This window comes from Macrobrachium rosenbergii, chromosome 4 (assembly GCF_040412425.1).
Source record: "Macrobrachium rosenbergii isolate ZJJX-2024 chromosome 4, ASM4041242v1, whole genome shotgun sequence".
Lineage (NCBI taxonomy): Eukaryota > Metazoa > Arthropoda > Malacostraca > Decapoda > Palaemonidae > Macrobrachium > Macrobrachium rosenbergii.
The window spans coordinates 77,394,319-77,417,406 of NC_089744.1; the positions used below are offsets into that span (position 1 = coordinate 77,394,319).

The 23,088-nt window shown below is 35.1% G+C and overlaps 1 protein-coding gene across 2 annotated transcripts in view; it reads left to right on the forward strand.

Moving 5' to 3' along the window:
* The first annotated feature begins 1,058 nt into the window (after positions 1–1,058).
* The window catches only part of LOC136835886 (SPRY domain-containing protein 3-like), a 38,276-nt gene continuing 16,246 nt past the window's right edge, over positions 1,059–23,088 (forward strand). The window contains exons 1-7 of one of the 2 annotated variants that reach the window (XM_067099740.1): positions 1,059–1,299; positions 8,212–8,494; positions 9,203–9,327; positions 11,466–11,547; positions 11,953–12,100; positions 20,563–20,748; positions 21,697–21,846. In XM_067099740.1, coding sequence (XP_066955841.1) covers positions 8,292–8,494; positions 9,203–9,327; positions 11,466–11,547; positions 11,953–12,100; positions 20,563–20,748; positions 21,697–21,846 — 894 coding nt within the window. In that variant the 5' untranslated portion in view covers positions 1,059–1,299; positions 8,212–8,291. The remainder of the gene's footprint in view (positions 1,300–8,211; positions 8,495–9,202; positions 9,328–11,465; positions 11,548–11,952; positions 12,101–20,562; positions 20,749–21,696; positions 21,847–23,088) is intronic. The other variant, XM_067099731.1, reaches the window with a different exon arrangement.

Here is a 23,088-nt window from a genome sequence, read left to right on the forward strand (position 1 = left end):
TCTCTCTCTCTCTCTCTCTCTCTCTCTCTCTCTCAGGTTTAGTATAGTTGTGGTTATATAAGGTGAACCATTTTCCAAAAATTTATCTTAACAGTAGAATTTAAATCTATCAGAATGTCGTAAGCTTCTTATTGGATATAACAAATTGTAGCTGTTACTGAGTTTCAACTTGTTCTCTTTTAAAGAACAGTGACGTGCCGTGAATCTACCCAATCATTGGTTGCAAAATGAATGAACCACATTGATATGTACAAAAAGAAACTGAATAAGCCATTTATCATAATTTTAGAGTAAAAAAAATGCTTCCAAGTGGAAGGTAAGAGAATTTATTCTTTTATATTCAACAAGCCAAAGTAGTCATTAGTGCGCTGCTACAATGGATATAGTATAAAAGTGTATCTCAGTGGTATAAGCGCAAGTTATCCGTCTTGATTTAAAAGCATTGCAGATTTTCGTCGCAGTGTTGGTAATTAAAGTGTAATTATAAGAAACAGGTTTACTCCTTTTTTATTTTGTAATGGCATGGATCCTTGCATTAAATTTATACCTAGTGGCAGTTCATGATATTACTGAAGTCTGGCAGACTTATATTTCTGAAACAGAAATAGTCAAATATCATAAACTAACTTTTATTTTCATTGATTACAACGCTGTAAGTATAACGCTTTCAGCAACTCTTGCAACGAGTCCCTTCAGCGAAATCCATTATAAGAACAAACACGACGGCTCCAAATCGATCCATAAATATAACTTCAGCGTAGGTGTGAGAAGGTAGGAATTTGAATAAGCCATTTCCTTAGCCACAGATGACAGCCATGGGTTTTGAATCGTACGTCTGGAAGCCATGCAAATCAGCTGATCAAAAATAAACAAACTCTTGGCAGTGTATTTGCCACTTCCTAATTACCCCCGTGGTTATTAGTTGGGTGTTCTCAAAAGGATGTGTACTTCTCCCAAAGTTATCGGAAGACCGGGAATAATACAGAACAAAATGCGTAAATTATGAATATGTCAATATATGCGTTTGGCGCTTGCGCAGACACACCCACAACTCACGTACATACACACAACAGCACCTCTTCGATCTGTGGTGTGTGAGACTCGCTCTCTCTCTCTCTCTCGTGTATTTTCTCTCTAACCATATTTTTGTCGTAACCTAGTCAAACACCTAAGTCGAGACAGGTAATTTTTTTAAACTAGGATTTTTGTAAGTGTTCCCGGATAAAAGTCGCTCGTTCGAAAAAAAATAATACGCGATTTACGAATAACTCCATTGTGTACGCAATCGGCGTAGCCAAGGTACATATTTCTCTTCTAGAATAGCCTCCTCCTGTGTTATTAACTTGTTAAACCAATATCCTCTGTTAACTTTTATCTTGGAAATGTGTTCTAACGAGTCACCAGATTTTACGTACGTCTCAGGGTATGCATAATTAATTTATATTTTGACTTTTAACTGTTAAAGGTGTAACTCGGTTATTTTGTTGCTGATTGGCATAATTTACCCCCAATGTACATTTAAGTCTCCTTTTCATTTGCTTTCTGAAGGTGAATCCTATTTATGGGTATCAATATTAACATAGGTTATTTTAGGCTGATAAACAAACGCTCTGGTTAGACTAGAGTCGTGGAAGAGTGGACAGACCAGGCTGATAAATCTGTACTGACGACAGGCCAGCCTAAGCTAGCTGGATTCGTTCGTTATCTCCCTGCTCAGCTTCCAAATTTGCTCTTGTAAATTGTATGTTGTCAACAAAGAGACACTCCAACATCAGACTGAATACAAACAAAATTTTATTCAATCTAGCTTATCACAGGCTAACAGGGGCTACCTGACATGGCTACTCTAAGCTAGCTCCTTTCAGGGTAGTAATGTGACACTTTGATTTCTTGCCAGATACAGGAACCAGATTTTGTTTCAGTTGCTTGTCTTGTGTCTCACACTTTTGAGTCACAAACTGTTGTAAACTACTCACTTTTGTGCCTTTTCATTCCCATATAGGCCACGTAACAATTGTGCTGTGACCCTAATAAGAAGTTATACTTTTGGGGGGGGAGACCAAAAAGAATAGAATGGTCTAAATTGTCTAAAGCACAAGATTAGCAGTTGGTATCCATCAAAAAAGAAGGACAAAAATGTCACAAGACCAACTAGAGGGATGTATCCAAATCTTACCTTCCTAACCTAACATAAGGAATCCTAACTGGCAGCGGTGGCATCCCCTGGCTCCCCCATGATTTAACGAGTAATTCAGATAAAGTTAGTTTTGTGGAGGAGAGGCATCAGTGCAAGGGATCACTTCCAGATAATTATTTTAAATTTTATATATTTTGAAAGTACCGTTTATGATCTGCATCAGCATTCCTGGAAAAATGGCTGCGTTCCAAGATCTGGGTACTTTAGTGTAAGAATGTACAAAGTCTAATTGGTTGAAAATAGTAGGTTTTTGTTACATAACAAAAAAGCTCTCATGAGCACTAGTGAATAGCATGTAGTATGCTTTAAGTACCTGTCGCCTACCAAACAATGTCTACAAAATAACTGAACACCTTCATAACAACAATATTGTTATTGGTAAATACACAACTTGCATTGCACTCCTCCTATGGGCAAGGAATTTAAGTGTCATAGTATCACCAAGTTCGGTGTCCTTGAACCAGTTTGCTTCTAAGTTATATAAGCCTAGTGTGAAGTACACAGGGCCTTAACTGATTTCATAAAATCATAGGCTACTACTCTATGCCTATAAGTCGGCTCATGACCTTAGTGTTGTTTTTACTGGATTTAGAATGGGCATGTATTGTGTGTTTATACTGATAACTTTGTGTATTTAGATATGTATGATTATCAGTACCACTTAAGATCCTTCATTCTGAGGTTTGCAGTGGTTTTTCCAAGCTTTTCTTTTCTATTGCTGCCACATTCAAAATTACCTATGGCTCTCAACAGCATAGTGTCAAGACTGAGACCACCTTTGTTTACTTTTTTTTTTTTTTTTTAACTGTTTGACCCACTGTTACAGCAATTCTACCTGCATGTCATCAGAGAATGCCTAAAACCATATCCAAGTTAGCTAAAGCAGCCCCTATTATTTTACACAGCGGTTAGGTGAATCATGTAGAAAATATTCGCCATATTTTTCATGGACACTATAATGAGTATTCTAATCAGTTTGAGACCGTTGAAACTGTAGGTTAGGCTCAAGAGAGTGAAGAAGATTACAGAACTCACTTTCTATTGATTACATTGCCCTTATGGAGGTAACTTAATACAGTTAAGACCAGTAACAGAAATAGGGTAGCTGGGATATATTATACACTGCATATGAAATAAGCATTCCACAACTCCAGATTTGACGCATTAAAATAAAAAAGATATTGAGCCTCGGCTTCCCATGTCAAGGTCACTATGCTATGGTCTTTTTCCTGAACATCGTTTTGAACAGTGGCCAGCCTAACCTTTCCTAGAGATACTGTACATTTGCATATTTTGTATTGGTTTGACAAATAAATATCTCGCCAGACACCTGAACAGTACCTTTTTGTAATTACAGTACTTATTTTGTGCTATGTTAATTTTTTATCATTAATCTAATGCAAAAACTTTTTTTTTGTGTCCCCTACATATAGCCTAATGGTTGGAAGCTGTGGTTTTTGGCTGGTGGCACCAACAGCAATGGTGAAATATTCTCAAAACACAGACAAAAGAACTGGAAAATTTACAGTTCATGTGTGTAATAAAAAGGCGAAACAGCTATAAAAAAAAAAAAACTAAATATTGCCATGAAGCTTGCAGGGCTGCAATCTAATGTAGCCTACATGGCCAAGGCCTTGCTTAATGGTTACCTCATGTTTTTTATGATGGTTTTGTGTCCATAGAAAATTCACATATTTGATGTGGTTCTTTTGATGTGATTAAAAGTGTCTACAGGATGTTCATTCTTTAACTTAATCAGTCTGTTATCATAGGTTGTGGTTGCCAAAAGTTATGGGTCCTTGATATCTCTAAAGTTTTTGAAATAATTGTCTCCTATTTCGCAACTAAAGACAGGTTTTTAGCATGCAGTGGAGGTTATATGTGCAGTGTAGAAGGCATTTGAAGGCCATACTCCTGAATATCTGATGGAAAAGCTGGCTGGGTCTGAAAATATGTGCACACTTTAAATTGAGGAAAATCACTTTTGATTCAGTACAAAGGTTACAAAGCAGTTACATAAGATGTCATAAAGTGTATAGAGAAACTACTCAGGAGTGAGGCTGAGCACGGGCTATCTTTGCATCAGAATCAGCAGGGGGATCAAAGAGGTACTGTACTGTGAAACATTGAATGGATAAAACAGGTACATAGGGAATTTCTGATGTCTTTTTACTGTAACCAGCAATTATCTAAGTTATCATTAACTTGCTCTTCATTCAGGCAACGTGGCATTCATTGAGTCTGTCTGGTGAGAAATTGATTTGTCATATTGTACATCCAGCTGTGTATGGTACAGCTAGCAAGACAGAGTCCTGTACAGTACACTGACTTAGAAATGGTTTCATTTGTGTTCATTATAGGCTTACATGTTTATAATGTGATGACAATACTGTAGATGCCTGTGTATTACTACAGGATTTATTGTTTTGTGTTGCTGAATGTTGTGAAACTATAATAATCTTGTTTTTTATGGAAGTGTATTTGGAGTGATTTGTTACCACAAAATACCATTAGACAATGCAAAACCCTTATTTTATCAAGCTCTAAAGTTACAACCCTTTCCATTATTGATGAGAGGGGTATGTAAATTTGATTAGCAAGGGATAGGAGAAAGGGCAAACTTTAAAGTGGTAGCTAGTATCCACCAAAAAAAAAAAAAAAAAAAAAAAAGATAAAGAATTATGAATTACACTGTCAAGGTAGTTATTTTGACAGATGCAAAGTGACAGTTTTGTGAATTTTGAAACTTTTAAGTTTAAATACTCTTACAGGTTTCAGTCCTTGATAAAATATGCAAGTAATTTGCTAATTTTTTCTTCCTCTCCATTTAGGAAGGTTAATCATGCATTAAAGTGTAAATCTAATATTACATTTTATGAATTGAAAGAATTTGTTTTTAATATAAGTTCTTTGTAAATTTTAGGCCTACTATGTATAAATTAATCATTATTTTTATTTTGTTCCTGAAGGCTTGTCAGTTGACAATCTTACACCATATTTTGTAGTTTTAGACTATTAGGTAATAGGTATAATTTATTTGTTATCAGCTTCTGTTAAAGTAGTTTTGGTGTTTAAAAAAATCATTTGACTGAATTACAAATCTCTTCCAGATTAATTTTTTTTAGTTTGTGGTTAATTTTTACAATTTTTCCATTTAAGGTACCAAGTAAAATGTGTTTAATGTACTGATTAAAAAACGAGATGCAATCAAACTACATTATTGTACTTGTTGCATACTAATAAGCTGCAATACTACAGGCAGTCCTCTCATGGTACTAGTGTAGCCTAGTCCAGATGTTTATGTTTGCCATGGGTGACATAAGAATTATTATTAGAGTAAGGGACAGAATGGTTGTACACTTTATTTGCGGATTATATAGTTTTTCTGTGTATTTTGGTTTGTGTTATTTTCAATGAGCTTGACTCCTTTTAGTTCTGAAGAATTACAGTGCTCTTGGAAAACATCAACCTATTGTGTATGATACTTTATAGAAAATTTATGATACTGTTTTTGGTTACCATGCTTGTACAGTATAGGGTGTTCCAAAAAACTAAATTTACATTTTTATTACTCAGAAAGCATCTGAACTCAAAATTCTCATCCCGTTCCACATGTATTTTTAATGAGGCTTCTTGCTACCTTCATAGTTATTATATTTTCCTTTTGCTTGTTTTATATTTTAGTCACTTTGCCACTTCTGCTGACAAGCTTCAATTTTGTAGAAGTGCTATACAATAACTTTATTTTATTGACTGTTTGCTTTATGGGAGTCTAAGTTGACAAAGTTTGTGTTTTTGTGGGGTTTTGGTAAGAGATTTTTGTAAACATTTACAGACTTATTACAGTACACTTTTTCATTTTTGCCTGCATTGTTTTTTATCATATATATTTCTCTGGTCGTATGTACCAAGAAGAGAGAATGGGAAACATATTCTTGAGCCTTTGTATGTACTGTACTGTGCAGAAATGCTGTTTTTATAAAGGTGTATAATACTGTATTTCATTGTTACTTTTTTAAGTGTGGAAATATCCAGTCATGTGTCGAAATTATGCATGAAAGAGAAGATTTTTATCCCTTTGGCAAATTTAGTATAGTTGATTATTGTATGGTTAGAGTAATACAGGTACGTCTAGCAATTGGAAATCACTCCCAGCATCTCAGTTTGAGAGAAAATTCAAGTCATTTTGAGATTATTGTGGTATAATTGTTCAGAGAAAAAAAGATGACTTGTACTAATGGTAAATAGGTATTTTGAAATTGAGGTCATTATTTGTACTATTATGCCATAGTATTATAAGTTTTTTAGTCCTTAAGTAAATGTAATCTTTAAATAAGATAAATTTTTTGTTCAACCAAATAGATGGCATTCTCTGCACTTGCACACTTCTAATTGGTCTTAATTTTCAGGTCTTTTGGTGATGCAGAACCTCATTTCAAGTAATATTTTTATATTGTAAACAATTATGTATACAGTTGTTTGTATTAGATCAAAGTAGGGAAGTACACTACATATGCCCTAGTTATTGCCTTATTAACTGTAATCTTTGAAGTTAGTAAATAAATGTTCAGCATAATCAGTAGTGCATTGTAACTACTCAGTTTAGCTATTACTGTACATCTAATGACTGCTTTTCCCCTCCTTCTTTACCAAACGTATTTGTTTCTTAATGTATATTTTTCTAAGCAAAAGTGGCATTATTTCTGCATTCTTTTATAGCCATTAGAAGTTCAAGTCATTTTACTGTTTACACATCCTCTCGTGCAAAATGAAGTGACTCCTGAGTGGTGTAGTCAGTGGAGCTGAAAGTGAACTCAAGTCACACAGACTATTAAGTCGATGACCTCGTACTCTGCCTCCACTCCATAATTTGTTGCTTAATCTTAACAGAGGGGTTCTCTATATTTGATCATTAATGGCATTACCATCTCTGCAAATCTTTCCTTTTCAAACACTTGTTATTGTTTGTAATTCTTCCTCTGTCAGTGTACTGATGGTATTAGTGCCCCAAGATGATGCAGTTTTGTTTCACCATTTCTGGAATATTATTGTTTCTGGGTGTCTGCAACCTCTCAAGATCTTTATCTTCCAGACAGACTTCCTGGAAGTTGAAGTTTCTCTATTTTTATGGAGACATTTGCCAGGAGGTACCCTCTCGACCTCTTCCATACGTTGTAGTTCAGTAGAGAATTCTTATGCTGCCTATACTTTTCCTCTTGAATTAGTCTATACTGCTCATTTTAGGGAACTCAAGTACATCCAGTGTGTTGAGGCATCAGAACGTTAAACTGTCCAGTGCGTCTTTCATTTGATGCAAAAATGTGAAACAATAGTACTGGCAATGTTATGGATTGCGACACTTATGAGTTTGTTGTCCATCATTACTTTGACATGTTTTTTTATTTATCAGTCTTACTCTTTCTTACATATGGACATTCTGTGCCTTGGAAGATTGCTTAGCAAGTTTTAATGGCTGTTTTGACTTTTCCACTATTAATTTGTATTTATGTTGAATAATAATAATAATAATAATAATAATGATAATAATAGTAATAATAATAATAATAATAACAGAGCAGAATTGAAGAGAGTAATTTAACATCTTAGCTTTTCATTTTTGTCATTAAGTAAGAGCAAGTTTTACAGTTACCCATATGCAGGTTGTCTTTGTAGTGCAGTGCAATACTATAGCTATGCTTTGTAACCTGAAGGCAAATTTTTTCAGACTTACAGTATTTTTATGTCTTAACACTTAATATCAAAACATTACTGTACTGTAAGAAGAGCAGCTTTATAACTTGGTAAGAGAATGTTTATGAAAAAGTTTCTGATTTGGCCTTTCAAAATCCTGAATAGTGTAGTAGTAAGTAGTCTACAAAATGGTTTTTTTCAATATTTACAATATTGTTTTTGTGTTTATAATGCTAGATATTACGATGCTTCCTTTACCAATTGAATGTTCCTTGGTGTTATCACTTCTAATGGACAAAAAATCTTTTTTTCCATTTTGACAGATTTGCAATCTGAAACTTTTCAGTTTGTTTGGGGGGACCTTAGAGGGTAGTGGAGTAGGCAGTCGGACGCAGCAACACTAATGCTGAGCTGTGTCCACCCAAACCTTTTCATTCTCTTCAAAAAGCTTTTTGGAGCAGCCCCAGCTGGCGACTCAGAGGCTGACATGTACAATAACTTAGGTCCACAGTGGCCTTTTGTTAGACAGAGACACCATGCTAGCGCACAGGGCCTAGATCAGAAAGTAAGAGCCGAAAGGATCATCATTGAAGGTGATGTCTTGAGGTAAGACCAGATAGTATCTCTCTCTCTCTCTCTCTCTCTCTCTCTCTCTCTCTCTCTCTCTCTCTCTCTCTATCTATATATATATATATATATATATATATATATATATATATATATATATATATATATATATATATATATATATATATATATATATATCTCACTTTAAGTGTATTGAAGATATTTTACAACAGTAAAACTAGTAAATGATACACAAGAAAGGGAAGATATCAGTGATATCAGTTGTTTCAGAGCTGGTTGCAGCAAATGGTACATGACACTTTTAACCTTATATAAAGGAAAAACAAAATGTATTTGGAACTAAAATATTACAGAATACTATTGTATCATTACTTCGGTATTTTTTCAGAATGTGTGAAAAAATAGGACCTCACGTCCCCTTTGAAGACTACAGTATTTCATTAAAACACAATGTTAACCCTTTTCAATTTATTTTGTTCAGCTTGAGTATTTGTCATTAATGGAGACTTGCTGGTACTTTTTGAGGAGAAAGAGATATTGTTAGCTCATCTGCAACAACTGCATATCTTTTGTTATTGCATAAGCCATGTTTTCTGAAAGTTTATAAATGATAGCTCTAAGATAAATAATTGTTGTACTCTTGAGTGTTTCATGTATTTTTAAGTGGATGGTACATCATGCCAACATTTTGCTTTTAATATTGAAGTTGAAATATTATGGTTCCAGTTACAGCGAAGAAGAGGAAGAAGAGCGTGTTGGTGTTTATGTGGGTGAAATGCCCGTTTGTTCAGAACAGAGCTATTTTGAGATTGAAATCTTAGACATGGGGGCCCAAGGAGCCATTTCAATAGGTAATTTACTGCTCTCTACTTGTAGAGATGTGTAATTCTTCTCTTTTGTTTGATATATTCTGTTTCATACCATTTATTTTATATTGTGTAACAGAATACTGTATGTGGCCTCCTCACCATTTGATAAAAAAGTTCAATTCTTAAAAAGATGATAGAGTTTAGGTCAGGAATACTCAAATCAAGGTGAAGGCTACATGTTACTGCTTGTTTGAAATGCAGTTATGTGTAGTACAGTACTTGTCTTTCATTGGTTTATGTTCATAAAAATTATGTTCCACTTACATTGTGTGTTCACTCATTCAAAAGGATTTCTGTGTTGAGTGTTGAATACCTGCTAAAATATGTGAATAAGTGATAAGTATTGGGTCTCTCTCTCCCCATGTTAGATGAGGTTTTCCATTTTCACTTATCAGTGCTCCTTCAACTGCATTTCACTCTCAGATTTCCAGTGTCATGCACCTTGTGTGTTTAATATTTCATATGATTGCAAAATGTTTGTTGATAGTCTGCATAAGTGGGTGTAACTGTTAAAATACTGTCAAGTATTTGCATAAGTGGGTGTAACTGTTAAAATGCTGACAAGTATTGCCCATATCAGGAACACTCTGAGGATGGGTGACAGAGCACATATGTGAAAGTTCAGGAATTTTATGGCCAAAGTTGGGTTTGTCAGAAGAAAGCTGTAGTAGTGAGTGCATATGGAAAAAATGAGTGAAAAAATGTTTTTGGAGAGGGAATTTATGCCTAGCTGATTTTGGAGAATACAAAAGGTGTTTGCGCAGAATAATTTAATATAAATATTAGCAACAGACAGAGAGGTAATGCTTGCACGTATGGATATCTTGGTGTAAACAAGAAGAAAGGGTGTATTGTGGAACTATGTTTACGAAGAGGCTTGATTTAGATTTGTTGTATTTAGATCAAGATATGGATCAAAGGGAGCCAGTTTAGCAAGGTGTTATTGTGTAGTTACTGTGTGTGTGTGTGTGTGTTTGTTGGGGGAGAATTTTTTCTGTCTATGGTTCTCTTTAGTTATGTAACCCTTTGAGATTTCATCAATGACAAGCGATGTCATACAAATTCCATCCCTATTGATTCCATTAAATCAAAATTTGCCATCTGTAGAAAAAGAATATTTGTCATTGGATATCGGAATGAATATTTGTCTTTGGATATCGGAATGACAGCTGAAGAATTTGTGGATGGATAAGTCTTTATCTCCATGCACATAGAGAATTATTAAACCATTTCCAAAATAGAAATCATAAAATTGATTGCCTATATTTCAACGTATTTCCGTACATTATTTTTATGTACAATTAATTACATAAATAGAAATATATCTATTATTGGAAAGGAAATTCATCAAAAGGTTTTAGTAAATAACTAATTTTTCTCAAAAAATAGTTATTTATACAAATCAAAGAAATATCTGTTCTCTGCTAGCACATCATTCTGACCCTATTTTGTTTTTTACATTTTCAAAAATATCAAAATAAAGTACAATTATTTTAGTTGTTTTGCTTTAAAGTGAGACCAGAACTACCATTCTCTACACTGTACAGTATTATGAAAAACCAAATTTACAACAAGCAGTAAAAGAAAATTATCTCTAAGCATTTAAGTAGCAAGCCACAATAGTATGTGTTTTACCATAGGCAAGTTTTGGACACTAATTCTCAAATATCTCAAAAGGATAATTTGGCTTTGATATTTATGATTAATAATGAAAATATTTCATTTAATAATAACAATGTTGTCAAGTCATAGTTTCGTACTTTCATCTTTATTTCCCTTCACATACAAGATCATTTTTTAATATTATTGAATAACATTTTTTTACTCATAGGGATGGCCTTTGTCAGAGGCAGTACATTGCATTCAGCTAGTATAAATAATTTTGAGAAGATTATCATGGTCCTGTGTAAAACCTTAAGTCCATCGTTGTGAATTGAATCTAAACTTCCGTAAAAGTTGTGGCAGATATGAGTGCATTACTCCTGGGTTCAAAAGTCACAGAACACAACCTGTCATAGATATGACTTGCACAGGAAAATTTCAATTACAGATAGTTTTTAAGATCTAATATGTTGATCATATCTGAGACCTCACTGTCTGATATCAGAACTTGCTTTCAGGTCTTTGTTCTGCAAAATATCCACTACACAAGCTCCCTGGTTGGGCTGTAGACAGCGTTGGATATCATGCGGATGATGGGAGGTAAGAAAAAATTTTTGACTGCTGTGTTTAAATGCTAATGTTTTAATAGATTTTATGTGTGTGATATTTGTGGTGTAGGGAAGTTCCTGTACTCCTTGGAGAACATGACGAGAGGCCTTTTTAAATTTTGGTTGATTGTCTGAAAATATCACGTTTTTGCTAATGCAGTTATATTTCTTTTGAACAGTAGCCATTTGTTCTTCAGTTGTAATGCATAGTGCATCCAGTCTTTTAATGGTATTTAGGAATTTTTTATGCCGTAACTACAAATTCTATAAATAAAACGAGTGATTGTTTCCATTATTTTATGAGAAATGTGTTGATGGCATGATTCGGATAGATTTTTTTTAAGTTGGAAGACCTGCTATTATGATTTTTGTATAACTGAAGTTACATTCTTTCTAGGTTGTACAAAGCCCGTCCAAGAGGAGTTGTATTTGGCCCAAGATGTGGTGCTGGTGATCGAATGGGTTGTGGTGTAAAGTTTGATCAGATCTCTCCAGAGAATGACCAGACTTCTGTACCTGTCTTTTTTACAAAAAATGGGAAGGAGGTAAGATTTGCTACCTTGTCCAAAATGGAAGTGTGTTTTAAGGACATTCAGTGTTTGTCTTGATACTTTAGGACTTGAAAAGTGTTATTTTCTATGGATTGCAATACTCTTTCAAATAAACCTACTGAAAATTTGTTTGCATTTTGATGTAATTCTTCAGATTCATTTGGATTGTAATTTTGATATGCATCATTTGCAGTTGCATACTTTCCAAGGAAAAGTGAAAACGTTATATAGTTAATACAGTCCAGTGCATTAAACTGAACTTGAAATGAATTGTTGCATCCCTGTATTTTACTTCAGTAATACACTTTAAAAATAATTTTTTAATTGTTTTGTAGTTTGTTTCAATTTTGATCACTCTTTTATTATGTTTATATAAATAGACATGAAAATTACTGTGAATTGTCTATATAAAAAAAGGGCTTCATAATAAAAATATGTTCAATAAATAGTATGCATGATTTTCTGGATAGTGATGGTCATAGTTGTCAGTTGGTAAATAGTATATAAGCATAGTTCATGAAAATCAAATTTGCTGTAAAACAAACTTTTTTTTTTTTTTTTTTTTTTTTTTTCAATACAGACCCATCTCTTACATACAAACTACATTTGTGGTCCATGAATATCCCAGACACTGTAGTCTTTTCTGTAACTGACTGAAGACAAGCAGTAACCCACTATGCATGTGCTACATATACACTCTTATGGATCTTCAAACACCTGACTTAATTTTGATTTTATCTAGATAATAGGCTATCTATCTTTAAATCTCCAGCTAAAAACCTTCTTGGATAGAGTCCACAGACTATAAACCTAGGAGGGTTTCAAAGGGAAATCACCCTGCAGAGAGAGTGATAAGTTATAGGAAAATTGGAGAAATAAATAAATATGAGGGAATAGAGAGTAAAAGGGAATAGTACACCTAATTCATGAGACATCAGCAGACAGCAGGAGATTAGCAGGGACTTATTATGCACCTCCTGTAGCATCCTGCTTTTGCAGGATCAACTTGACCTCCAAGCCTACAGCCTCCTGGAATCCTAACGTATGAACTGAAGTCTACAGGTCCGGTTTTCCGGCGCTTTTCTACCGACGAAAATCGGCGATTTTTGGCGCCAATATGCGCCGATTTCTGCTTATTGTCACTGATAATCGGATATTGACCCCGATAATCAGGTATTGGTGCCGATACATACCTAACAGAAGTGCCAATCTCCGGTTATCGGCAATTTTCGCTTATCGTCATGCCATCGAACGGAACCCCCGCAGATAACTGGGGACTGCCTGTACTCTGCAGAAAACAAAGTTGTCCTTGATGCTTTTTACCTCTTGACTGAAGTCACAGTGTCCAGAATTTCTGGAAACAAATCCTCGCTGGCAGAAGAGCGCCCAGAACGACAATACTTCTTTCATCCTACTCCCAAAACCTCCCCTCAGCAGGGAATTTCCATATAAGCCACCTACCTTTCTTACGCCAAGAGGATAAGTGCTGCCTCTTCACTGGAATCATCTGAGTTTTGGTAGAAGGAAAAGCTTTCCTACAAGGTATGCTTGTTTTCAAATGCTTTGTATTCTTTAGGTATGTGATTAGGCTGGTCATTGATTCCACCTTGATGGCACTGAGTACTGTTTCTATGAGGTCAGGTTGCCTCACATGTTGGTGATGGTTGCCTTAGTCACTGCTAAGTTGTGCTTGCTTCAGAATTCCCAAACTAGATCTTCCAGGAACATGAATGGGTCCATGAAGTCTGAGACTTGTAGATCATTGATGTCAGAAAGAAACAGGAGGTTGGAGAGATCCCTCATCACCAATTCCTTCCCCTTCATTATTTCAGCTGGCGAGAAATTACAGTACAGTTTTAAAGATGAAAATAAAAGCTTAGCAAAGAGTCATCACCATCCTCTTGTTCTTTGAGAGGTTCTCCTTCCCCAAGAACCTAGCATAGCTAAGAGGTATCACCATCCTCCTGCTCTCTGAGAGGTTCTGTTTTCCCAAAAACCTCTGAGAGCAGTGACCTGGTAGTTCCTAATACTTATTCCTTCAAATTTGCCATAGCACCCAGCAGTGTTGATTATCTGCTGCTTGGAAATTCAGTGAGGAAGGGGGAAAGATAGATGAAATCTACTTTGGCAGAGCCTCACTTTCAGACAAACATCCCAGAATGCAACAGAAACTGTGTAAATTCTGGTCTTGAAGCTTACACTTTCCATCCCCAGCTTCACATATTTAATAATGTCTAACATTTTGAGGATTAAGTGGGGAATTTGGCCTAGTGTTTATCAACTTTAAAGATATGTGAAAAGTGAAACAGGCATTTGATGAGCACCAGAGGGAGGGTGTAGGTGGTGCCTGCATTTTGGGATTTCATTCTTCAGGTTTCTGTTAGACAAGAGACTGCAATGTCTGGGACATTGGAAGACCATGAATGTTGGCTGTATATGAGTAATGGGTTCATTGTGAAAAAAGGCTCCTGAGATACTTTACTAGTTTTCTTTCTTCTCTTGGTCTCACCTGATGAAATTAGTGGTTATTCATTGTTAATGTCATGCCAGTTTTCAATAAATTGTTTAACCCTGTCCCTGATCAGTTATTTCAATCAAGTGTTTGGGTCTGGGAATCATGAAATTACAAGTATTTGGATTTTACATTTTTTTTTTTTTTTTTTTTTTTTCCCAATATCCCCATCCCCTGAAATATACCTCCACAAATATAAATGAGGTTAGTCTTGCTTTGTAATGATATCCATGGTAAAGGGAAAAAAGGTTGAAGGTTCATCACTAATTTTAGTAAAATGTTCTCTCTTTATTAGGAAATTTGGTAATAATTAAGGAAAACAGAAGTAAAGGAAAAATTAAAACAGTGCAGCAATCGGCATTCTGCAACAAAAAATGCCTTTTTATTATTGTACAACAAGCTGGCATTTTAAATGTTCCCAGTCAACCTCAAAACCCACAGACTATGACTTCAAAACCAGTCAGTTTGCAGTCAGACAAAGTGAGTTTGCACAAACACACACACACACATACACTCTTTACTGTATTACCTTATATATTCTGTAATAGCATTAAAGGTATGTGAAAATTGTAGTTCAAACCTCCTCAGGTCGCCCAGTTACATTCAGAAAGAAAGATTGCTGTTGCATATAAACACCCAAATGCACAATGTATTTATAATAATACAGTTCTGTTGTCTAGAATTATCACTATAAAGTAGAAAACTTTTAAGCCCAGCTAAAATTAGCTCTTTATTTAGCTCAAAAATTGCTAAAATGTAGACTGGTAATGTTGCAAAGATTATGGTAATGGTAATGCTGCTTGACAGAAGTAGCTGTAAACACTCATTCTTGGTCGAGAATGTTTCAGTCCATAATTGAAGTTTAAAAAGAGAAGCGACCTTTTGGTTTCCTGAAAATAACTAAAAGATAGAAATTGCCTTTACTTGTGTTAATCTGTTAAGGGCTTCATGCTAGTTTGTAATGTACAATAATTTTATTTGTTTGCATTTTATTTTTGGCACCACATTTGCAATTGTAAGAAAGTTATTGGGTTGAAGCTTAGTTTGTATAAGTAATTTGAGTTATGACTCATACCCCATTAAGGAAAGGCACTTATACCTATATCATGGGATATTTAAGGGCTGCTCTCACATAAGTGAATCATGTCCATATGTTGGGCCCACATGAGCTGACACAAATTTTCTTCTGTCATGTTCAGTTTTACTTTCTGATATGCTCATTTTAATTTATGAGGGACAGTGTCTCATTTGTAGCATATTCATAGTTTTTCATCAAGATATTTTTTTATTTCTACCTCTTGTTGATTATTCTAGTCTTATTAGTCAAGATATAGTTAAACATTTTTATCACCATAAAAATAGCAGTACTCTTGCTAAGGTATTTGCACAGGTTAATCCCAAGAAGGGGATACCGCCTACCGGCATATTAAAGTTCTTTGCATTGTCATTTCAACCTCCAGTTTCATTACTCTCAGTCTTTCATATTTCGTTTATTCCATAGTTGTCCCACTTACATAAATATGCTATACCCAAGTTTTATCCTCTCATTTAAGGAGAACCTCATAAGGAGGTAAGACTTACAGTTTACCTTGTATGGCCCATTGTAGATGCTACAGAAATTTCTTTGGAGTTATCCTTCTCCCAAAGCTGCATTACTGTCTGTGTACTACTCTTTTATTAGTTACCCTTGATCTCATCCTGTCTAGGTTTCTGACTTCAGCTTTATCTTGTTCCAGGTTTTTTTTATTGTCATTTAAAATCAAATGTCTCTTTAAGCTATTTTATAATTAAAAAGGTTTGCATCATTCTGTTTTCTGTACAGAAGCATGCTGAGACCAAAAGAGATAAAATTTAACACTCTTTGATTTAAAAGATGCATAGATCAGTCTTAATATGCAATGCTACACCTGAGATACTATTTAGCCATCTTGTTAAATTAAAGATCGAAGGTAAAGAAGTTGAAAAGCTAGGTGGAAATTAAGTGAAAGAGAGTAGATGAAAAGTATAAGGCAAAAAGCAATACAGGGTATGAAGAAAAGCAGGAAAGAACCTGTAGTACTGTCTACAGCATGCCATGCAAGGCACACCATATGTAACCACTACTGCCACCCTCCCCCCTTCCCCTGAGCATACACGTGACACATGCCTTAATAATATTTTGTTAGAGCCACTTTCATGCAATATGATTGGTACCTGAACAGCAGTTTGGTAGGTGATGGAAAAGACCACCGGTCTGAAAAGAATAGACAGCATTGCAGTGCCATCCTGGAATGAAGTCAGTTGAAGCTGTATACCACTGGCTCATTAGCTCCGTCATTTGGAAGAAAATATACTGGGAACTATAGGCTTGAATTAAATAGCATGGAACAAGTAAGAGAAGGCTAGACATATTATACAGAGGTGAATCAAAAGTAACCAAAATCCTTGCATGCATAAAATAAAAGATATTTACTATTGCAAAATATTTGCTGTACCAGTGCTTGAATTCCATTGGAAGAGCGCATTCTTTGAAGTTGATAAAATTATTTCAGTAGAAAACAAGGGCTATATCACATGACAGCTATAGTTGCCAGCCGTACTCCAGGTTGTGACCGCATAATCAGTGCTTTCAAGTACTGGGTTGTACCATAGTCTTTGTACATGGACCATTTGTATTACAACTAAATCTTTGGCATTCCTGATGCCCTAGTCTACTGGTTTTTTTTATTAACACTACTTTATATAGTTTAGTAATTACATATGTCCTGTCATTTTTTTTGTAATTCAAATCTCCTTATTGTTATGTGCAATTACACCTTTCTCGAATCTGACCTTAAGTGTTACGTTTTCATACCACTGTCTCATTTCTAGCCTCACAGTAACAAATTTTCTAACTCCCTCAAGGTCTTTTCTCTGTCATAGCATAATCATCTTCCTCCATGTCTTCACTTAGCACTTCTTATACATGCCAGGCATTGAAAATTCCTTAATCTATGTAAACTTCCAAATACTACATTCACCAGTACACCAGTACAGCCGCTTTACCTTGGTTTAACTTACATGTAATTTTAGCCATCTTTTCTTCATTTTACATTTGCATTTCTATAAATCAAAGATCACCATTTTCGTAAATCCTATAAGACAGCCTCTTTGGTGTGAAAACATCAGGTTATTTCCATGCAGTATCTCTCGGAGAGCTTTCACTTTTGTACTTTGGCAGCTTTTTACCTTACTCTGATATACAAAAAAGGGCTCAATGTTGATCCTTGATACTCTTGGTAGTCATCAACTTCTACATTAGATTCTTCTGATAAATGTGCCATTATCTTCACTGTAGGTATTGCAATTTTCATTGCTATCATAATTTAACATTTTTACATAAATTTTCCCCTTACAGGATTAAGCTTATAAAGAGTTCTCTACTGGTACAATTAGTGAACCTTCTGCTTAATTCCATCTGGTATAGGTCTTCATCGGTTTCCTTGTCATTTCTCAATAATTTTCTGGAATTTTCATTCTCATCTTTGTCCTGCAATTTGCAGAGTATGCTACCTGCTGACTGCTTCTCTCTACATCTCTTGATCAGACCATCCTAATGTATTAAATCCCTTTCTATTTTCTAGTTGCTGGGCACCACATCTCTAAGCTGCTGTTTCATTTACATCATGAACTTTCCAAAACATTCCAGCCATAAATCTCTCCACTTTGGAGTTCCACTTCTTCAAAATCTCCATTTTTTTTTAATACTAATGTCTCAGATGTGTAGGGAAGTTTAGACTTTTTACTCCCATTTTTTTTTTTTTTTTTTGTTACTTTGTTTACAGTGCCAGTTTTACAGTTCAGTCTGTTGCTAGGGTAATGTAAATATTATACCTCCTCCAAGTCCTGCCCTTCCACCACAACATGGTTCTTCTCGTGTTATCTTATTTTAATTTTGGCCATAGAGTATTTTTTACTTGGTTAACATTTTGTAGTCCAGAGTATCTCTGTGAAAATTTGTTACATTTGATACAGTACTGTAATCAGACATAACATCTCTCTTGGCGTTTTCTTGGTCCCTTTGACATCTCACCTTTGAACCTTCCATTTTATGGCTCTGTCTTTTGCTTTTCATCTATTCCCATTGGTCCTAATTTCATAGTGCCAAGTTTAGAACAGCACACTGTAGGTTGTACTAAATGTTCTTTGCAGCATCCTTTTAGCACCCAGGTGTATTGCTCTGAACTTCATCCATTCCATTTTACCTCTAAAATTTAGCTGTACAGATTCTTTAACTTTGTCATACTCAAGTGTTCTTTCTCATTGAAGAATAGTAAATCCTTCTTGCTAGAGCCCTGTGAGAGGTTAGAAGGTTAGAAGTAACTCTCTTTGTTTATACAAGAAGTTTTAGAACACTTTTCAAGAGAGGTAAGGGTGGCCCACTCTGTACAGCATCTGTCTTCTTTTGTTGACACTACAGTAAACTGCTTGTAGCAGTCAGCATTTTCATATATGAAAATTTCTCATATCAGTTTGATATATTCTTAGTGTAAGGGAGTTCATGATTTATTGCATAATCTGTATTAACTTTTAACTTTGGTAAAGAGATTGCAATTAATATCCTGAAGAATTACATTATTCATTGAAGTTAGAAATAAACATTGTTGAAAAGGAATGTGATCTCTAAACAGTGAGACTTTTAGATTGTAGGGTGTGTTATGCTTGTAATTAAAATGTTAATATCAGAAGAATTGCATGAGAATGTTGTTGAAATTGTGGGATTTTATCCTGTGTATCAAATTGAATGATGTATGCCTTGAGTTGAAACTTGTAAGTGTATCTATTGAGTTTTAGTTTATATGACCTGTTCTAGATTAAATTAATGACGGACACAATTGGATCAAGAGTATTTATGGAAAATAACATTAGATGGTATTCACTGTATTAACATTTGTACAAGCCCCTCGTGAATACTGGAGGGTAACTTAGTATGCATTCTTTATATGACCTTTCTCTTCCCTTTAGAGACTATTTACATATAGTTTACTTGCTGGGAGTGATTTTGTTCGTTTTTATGACATTGATTGTTTTCTGTTAATATCTAATGTATGTATTGTAATGCCCTGTTATTTAGAGGACAGCAGAAATACTTCTCTTTCATGCATTGAAACACATATGACTGGATTTTTGTTTTTGTGTATTTTTTAAAATGGTTATACAAAATGCCCAGTTTTCTTTTCCCCATTATAGTATTTTAAACCATAAAACAGTGTAACCTTTACTACTAGAAAGCTAATGGAACACAATTCATTTTATAACACGTATGGAGGAAGGTAAAGTGCTTTTGTCAGAGCTTTGACATTGGTAAAATAAATCCCTTTACTGAGTTGACCTGCGGCACTTTGTAGGTACAATTAATTGCAAGCTATTTATGCCTAACATTTATACGTCCCATATTTATAACTTTTAGCTGTTTGTGCTTTAGTGAATTGCTGCAGTAACTGAATTACTGTTACAAACTTTAAATCTATAGGGAAGCCATGAGTCTCTCTTTCATTAACTAGGGTTGTGTTGTGAGCAAGGAGTAGTTTATACTTGCTACCCTAAGGTAAATAAACGTGTTGGTTTGTATGTGGTAGAGAAGAGATGTGTTTATGTTTAGAACTTTTTTCCCCCCTTGTAGCATGCATACTTTCTCTATTATCTGATCAACAGATGCATTTTAGATGTACATTATACTGTATGTGTCACAATCTTGTTCTTTCAAGATTGGATTATAGTGCACCCTATGTTATTTTTACATTCTATTCTGATTACTATTATTGTTACATTACACTATCAATATGCTTTCAGAAGATTATAATGAAGTGTAACTCTTGTAGGTGGGATCCAGTGATGATACTCTGATTACTGTTGTGATGTTTACATTACACTATTTTAATATGTTTTCAGAAAGTAACCTAATAGTGAAGTATAATACTTGTAGGTGGGATCCGTGATGGTTAGAGTTCCACCAGGAGGATTGTATCCATGTGTGGGATTAGCAGCAGCTGGTGATGCTGTTAGACTCTCTCCGCAGATCCTGTGGCCTCCTGATGAAGATACGCACATGTCTGTCGATTCAGTTGAAGAAGAGTGGTTAAGGCTGCATGATATACGATTGAATGGACAGGTAAGTAGAACACGATTACTATAGGGACATTTCTATTCTTATATTTTCTCAATAGGGCAGTTGACATCTGCAGTTACTGATAAGTTGTTTAGCTTCATGTGTTGAGAAGGCTTCATCTTCATGACAGTAAACAAAGTCAGGGCCTTGTTCATCACAGTAATACCTATTGTTTATGAGTTAAGTGGTAGCTCATGTGATTTGAATTTAAAAAGTAGGATATTGTATATAAGGACAGTAGAGGCTAACTGTCTCATATGGACTAAGCACATCTTTGCTGGTGTTGGTTTGTTTGTAAATGGGCTGTGAACAGCCACCCTTCACAAATCTCGATTCATCTCCAGCCCCTCTTCTCATAGTTATTTTGTAGAGCAACTAACCCAGAATCTTCATTTGTTTCCTTGCTTCATGTTCTGTAATCCTTTTTATTCCTAGGTATTTACCAGCAAGAGAGGATCTTATTGTTGTAGATGTAATAACAAAAGCATACTGATAATCCTGATACTGTACTGTATATTTCCATTTTTAAATTTACTTCTTTTTTTTAACAGGTTTCTTATTTCATTAAAATCACAAGTTTTAAAAGTAATTTGTATTTTTCCTAGGTACACAAACCATAGCCTTTCTTATTGGAGGTAATGCACTGTGTCCACCCTGCTTGGTTTTTTGCTTTCAGTTTTTCTGACCGAATACAGGCCAGAAGATAAATGAGTAGCATCGGTTGGGTGAGAATGGGCATTCCCACTCCCCAATCTCCACCTGGGTAGTACTGTCTTTGTAGTCAGTATAAAACCAATCCAGTGCATGCGCAGAAGGATACTCCATATATGAAAGGCTACAGTTTGTTTATCTAGGAAAAATACAAATTACTTTAAAAATTTGGCCTTTTCATTGAAATTGTTCATAAATTATAACCCTCCTTGATAACATTCTTTTTTATTCTTTTGTCAGATGTTGGAATATTGTGGAAGAGGAAAGTCTCTCGTTGATGTAGGCTTAGCTCAAGCTCGAGTGCCATTAAACACAACTTCACACTACTTTGAAATGGAAATAGTTGATCCTGGAAGATCAGGATATATAACCATTGGACTTACTAGAAAGGTATGTATACACTAATCACCAAAACTATGGTCAATGATATGGTTGTATAGTTGGTATCAGTGTTGGTGTATTTTATTCAGTTTTTTATTAAAACTCTCCCATTTTTCAGTTTTACATTTCTTGGCATTATACTTTGAAAGAACATTTTAAACACTGAATCTTTGGAAAAACTAAAGTTTTTTCATACAAATCCATCATTCATATGGCCACAATATTGGTTTTCAAATGCTGCAGACACTACACTTTTGTCCAACAGAAAAATGTGCCCCTTTAAAGCCAAAGAGCTTGGCAGATATTTGGGTGCAGTAACCATTATGACAGAACGTTCTCCTTATTGAAACTGGCTGTTAATAAATTGTGTCTTCCTTGGAACATATCTTGTATTGACTTTTTTGACCTCTGCCCAAGCAAAGATATCTGCACCCAAGCAAAGATATCTACCATTTAGTACATTGTATAACGCAACCACTGTGTAATTTTCTTGTTGAGAAACTTGTGACCAAGACCTTATTACCTGTAGAGACCGTGTTCTGAAGCATCTGTGAGGAACATCTTTCTCTGACCAGTGGATTACCACCTGTTGGTCTGTCAGTTCTTCATGTCTATGTCTGACTTCTAGTGTGTGTGAAATCCTAAACATTGGCAGAGTTTGATCAGGAGGCATACATGGTGTAATTCTGCTGCTACTAGCACCACCATGTGTCTCTGAGGTAAAGCACAGGAGAGACATGAGTGGTGAATTTTCATATGACATTGGAGGCAGTGATGATAAGGAAATTGAGAGAACAGCTTCTTTTTAGCAAAATGTAAAGCTCCCCTAGATGTTTTCATGTGATTTGTACAGCAGAGGTCACTCCAAGTCTTTGTCTGTGATATGAAGTTATGGGCAAAAGCTTAGAGGCTTGCATACATGATTCCAATTCCCATCTTTCAAAGCATGTGACTGGTGCCTGACCATATTCTATCACCTCAGTTGCCCACCAGGTCTGTATATCCAGAGAGAGAGAGAGAGAGAGACCATCAGCTGACATGTAGGTTGCTGGGGAATTTTCGACTTGGTATATTTTTAAAAGTCATTGATGAATATGGTTTGTGCTTTTGCTTTTCTGGATAGAAAGTGGATGAAACTGGCCTATTTTATCGAGGTATCAAAAGGGATAAGGATGAAAAAGAATGTGGCTGTGATGCAAGGATGCTAACAAAGTCCAAAGCATATCACCTTGATATAGATCTCATCACTGG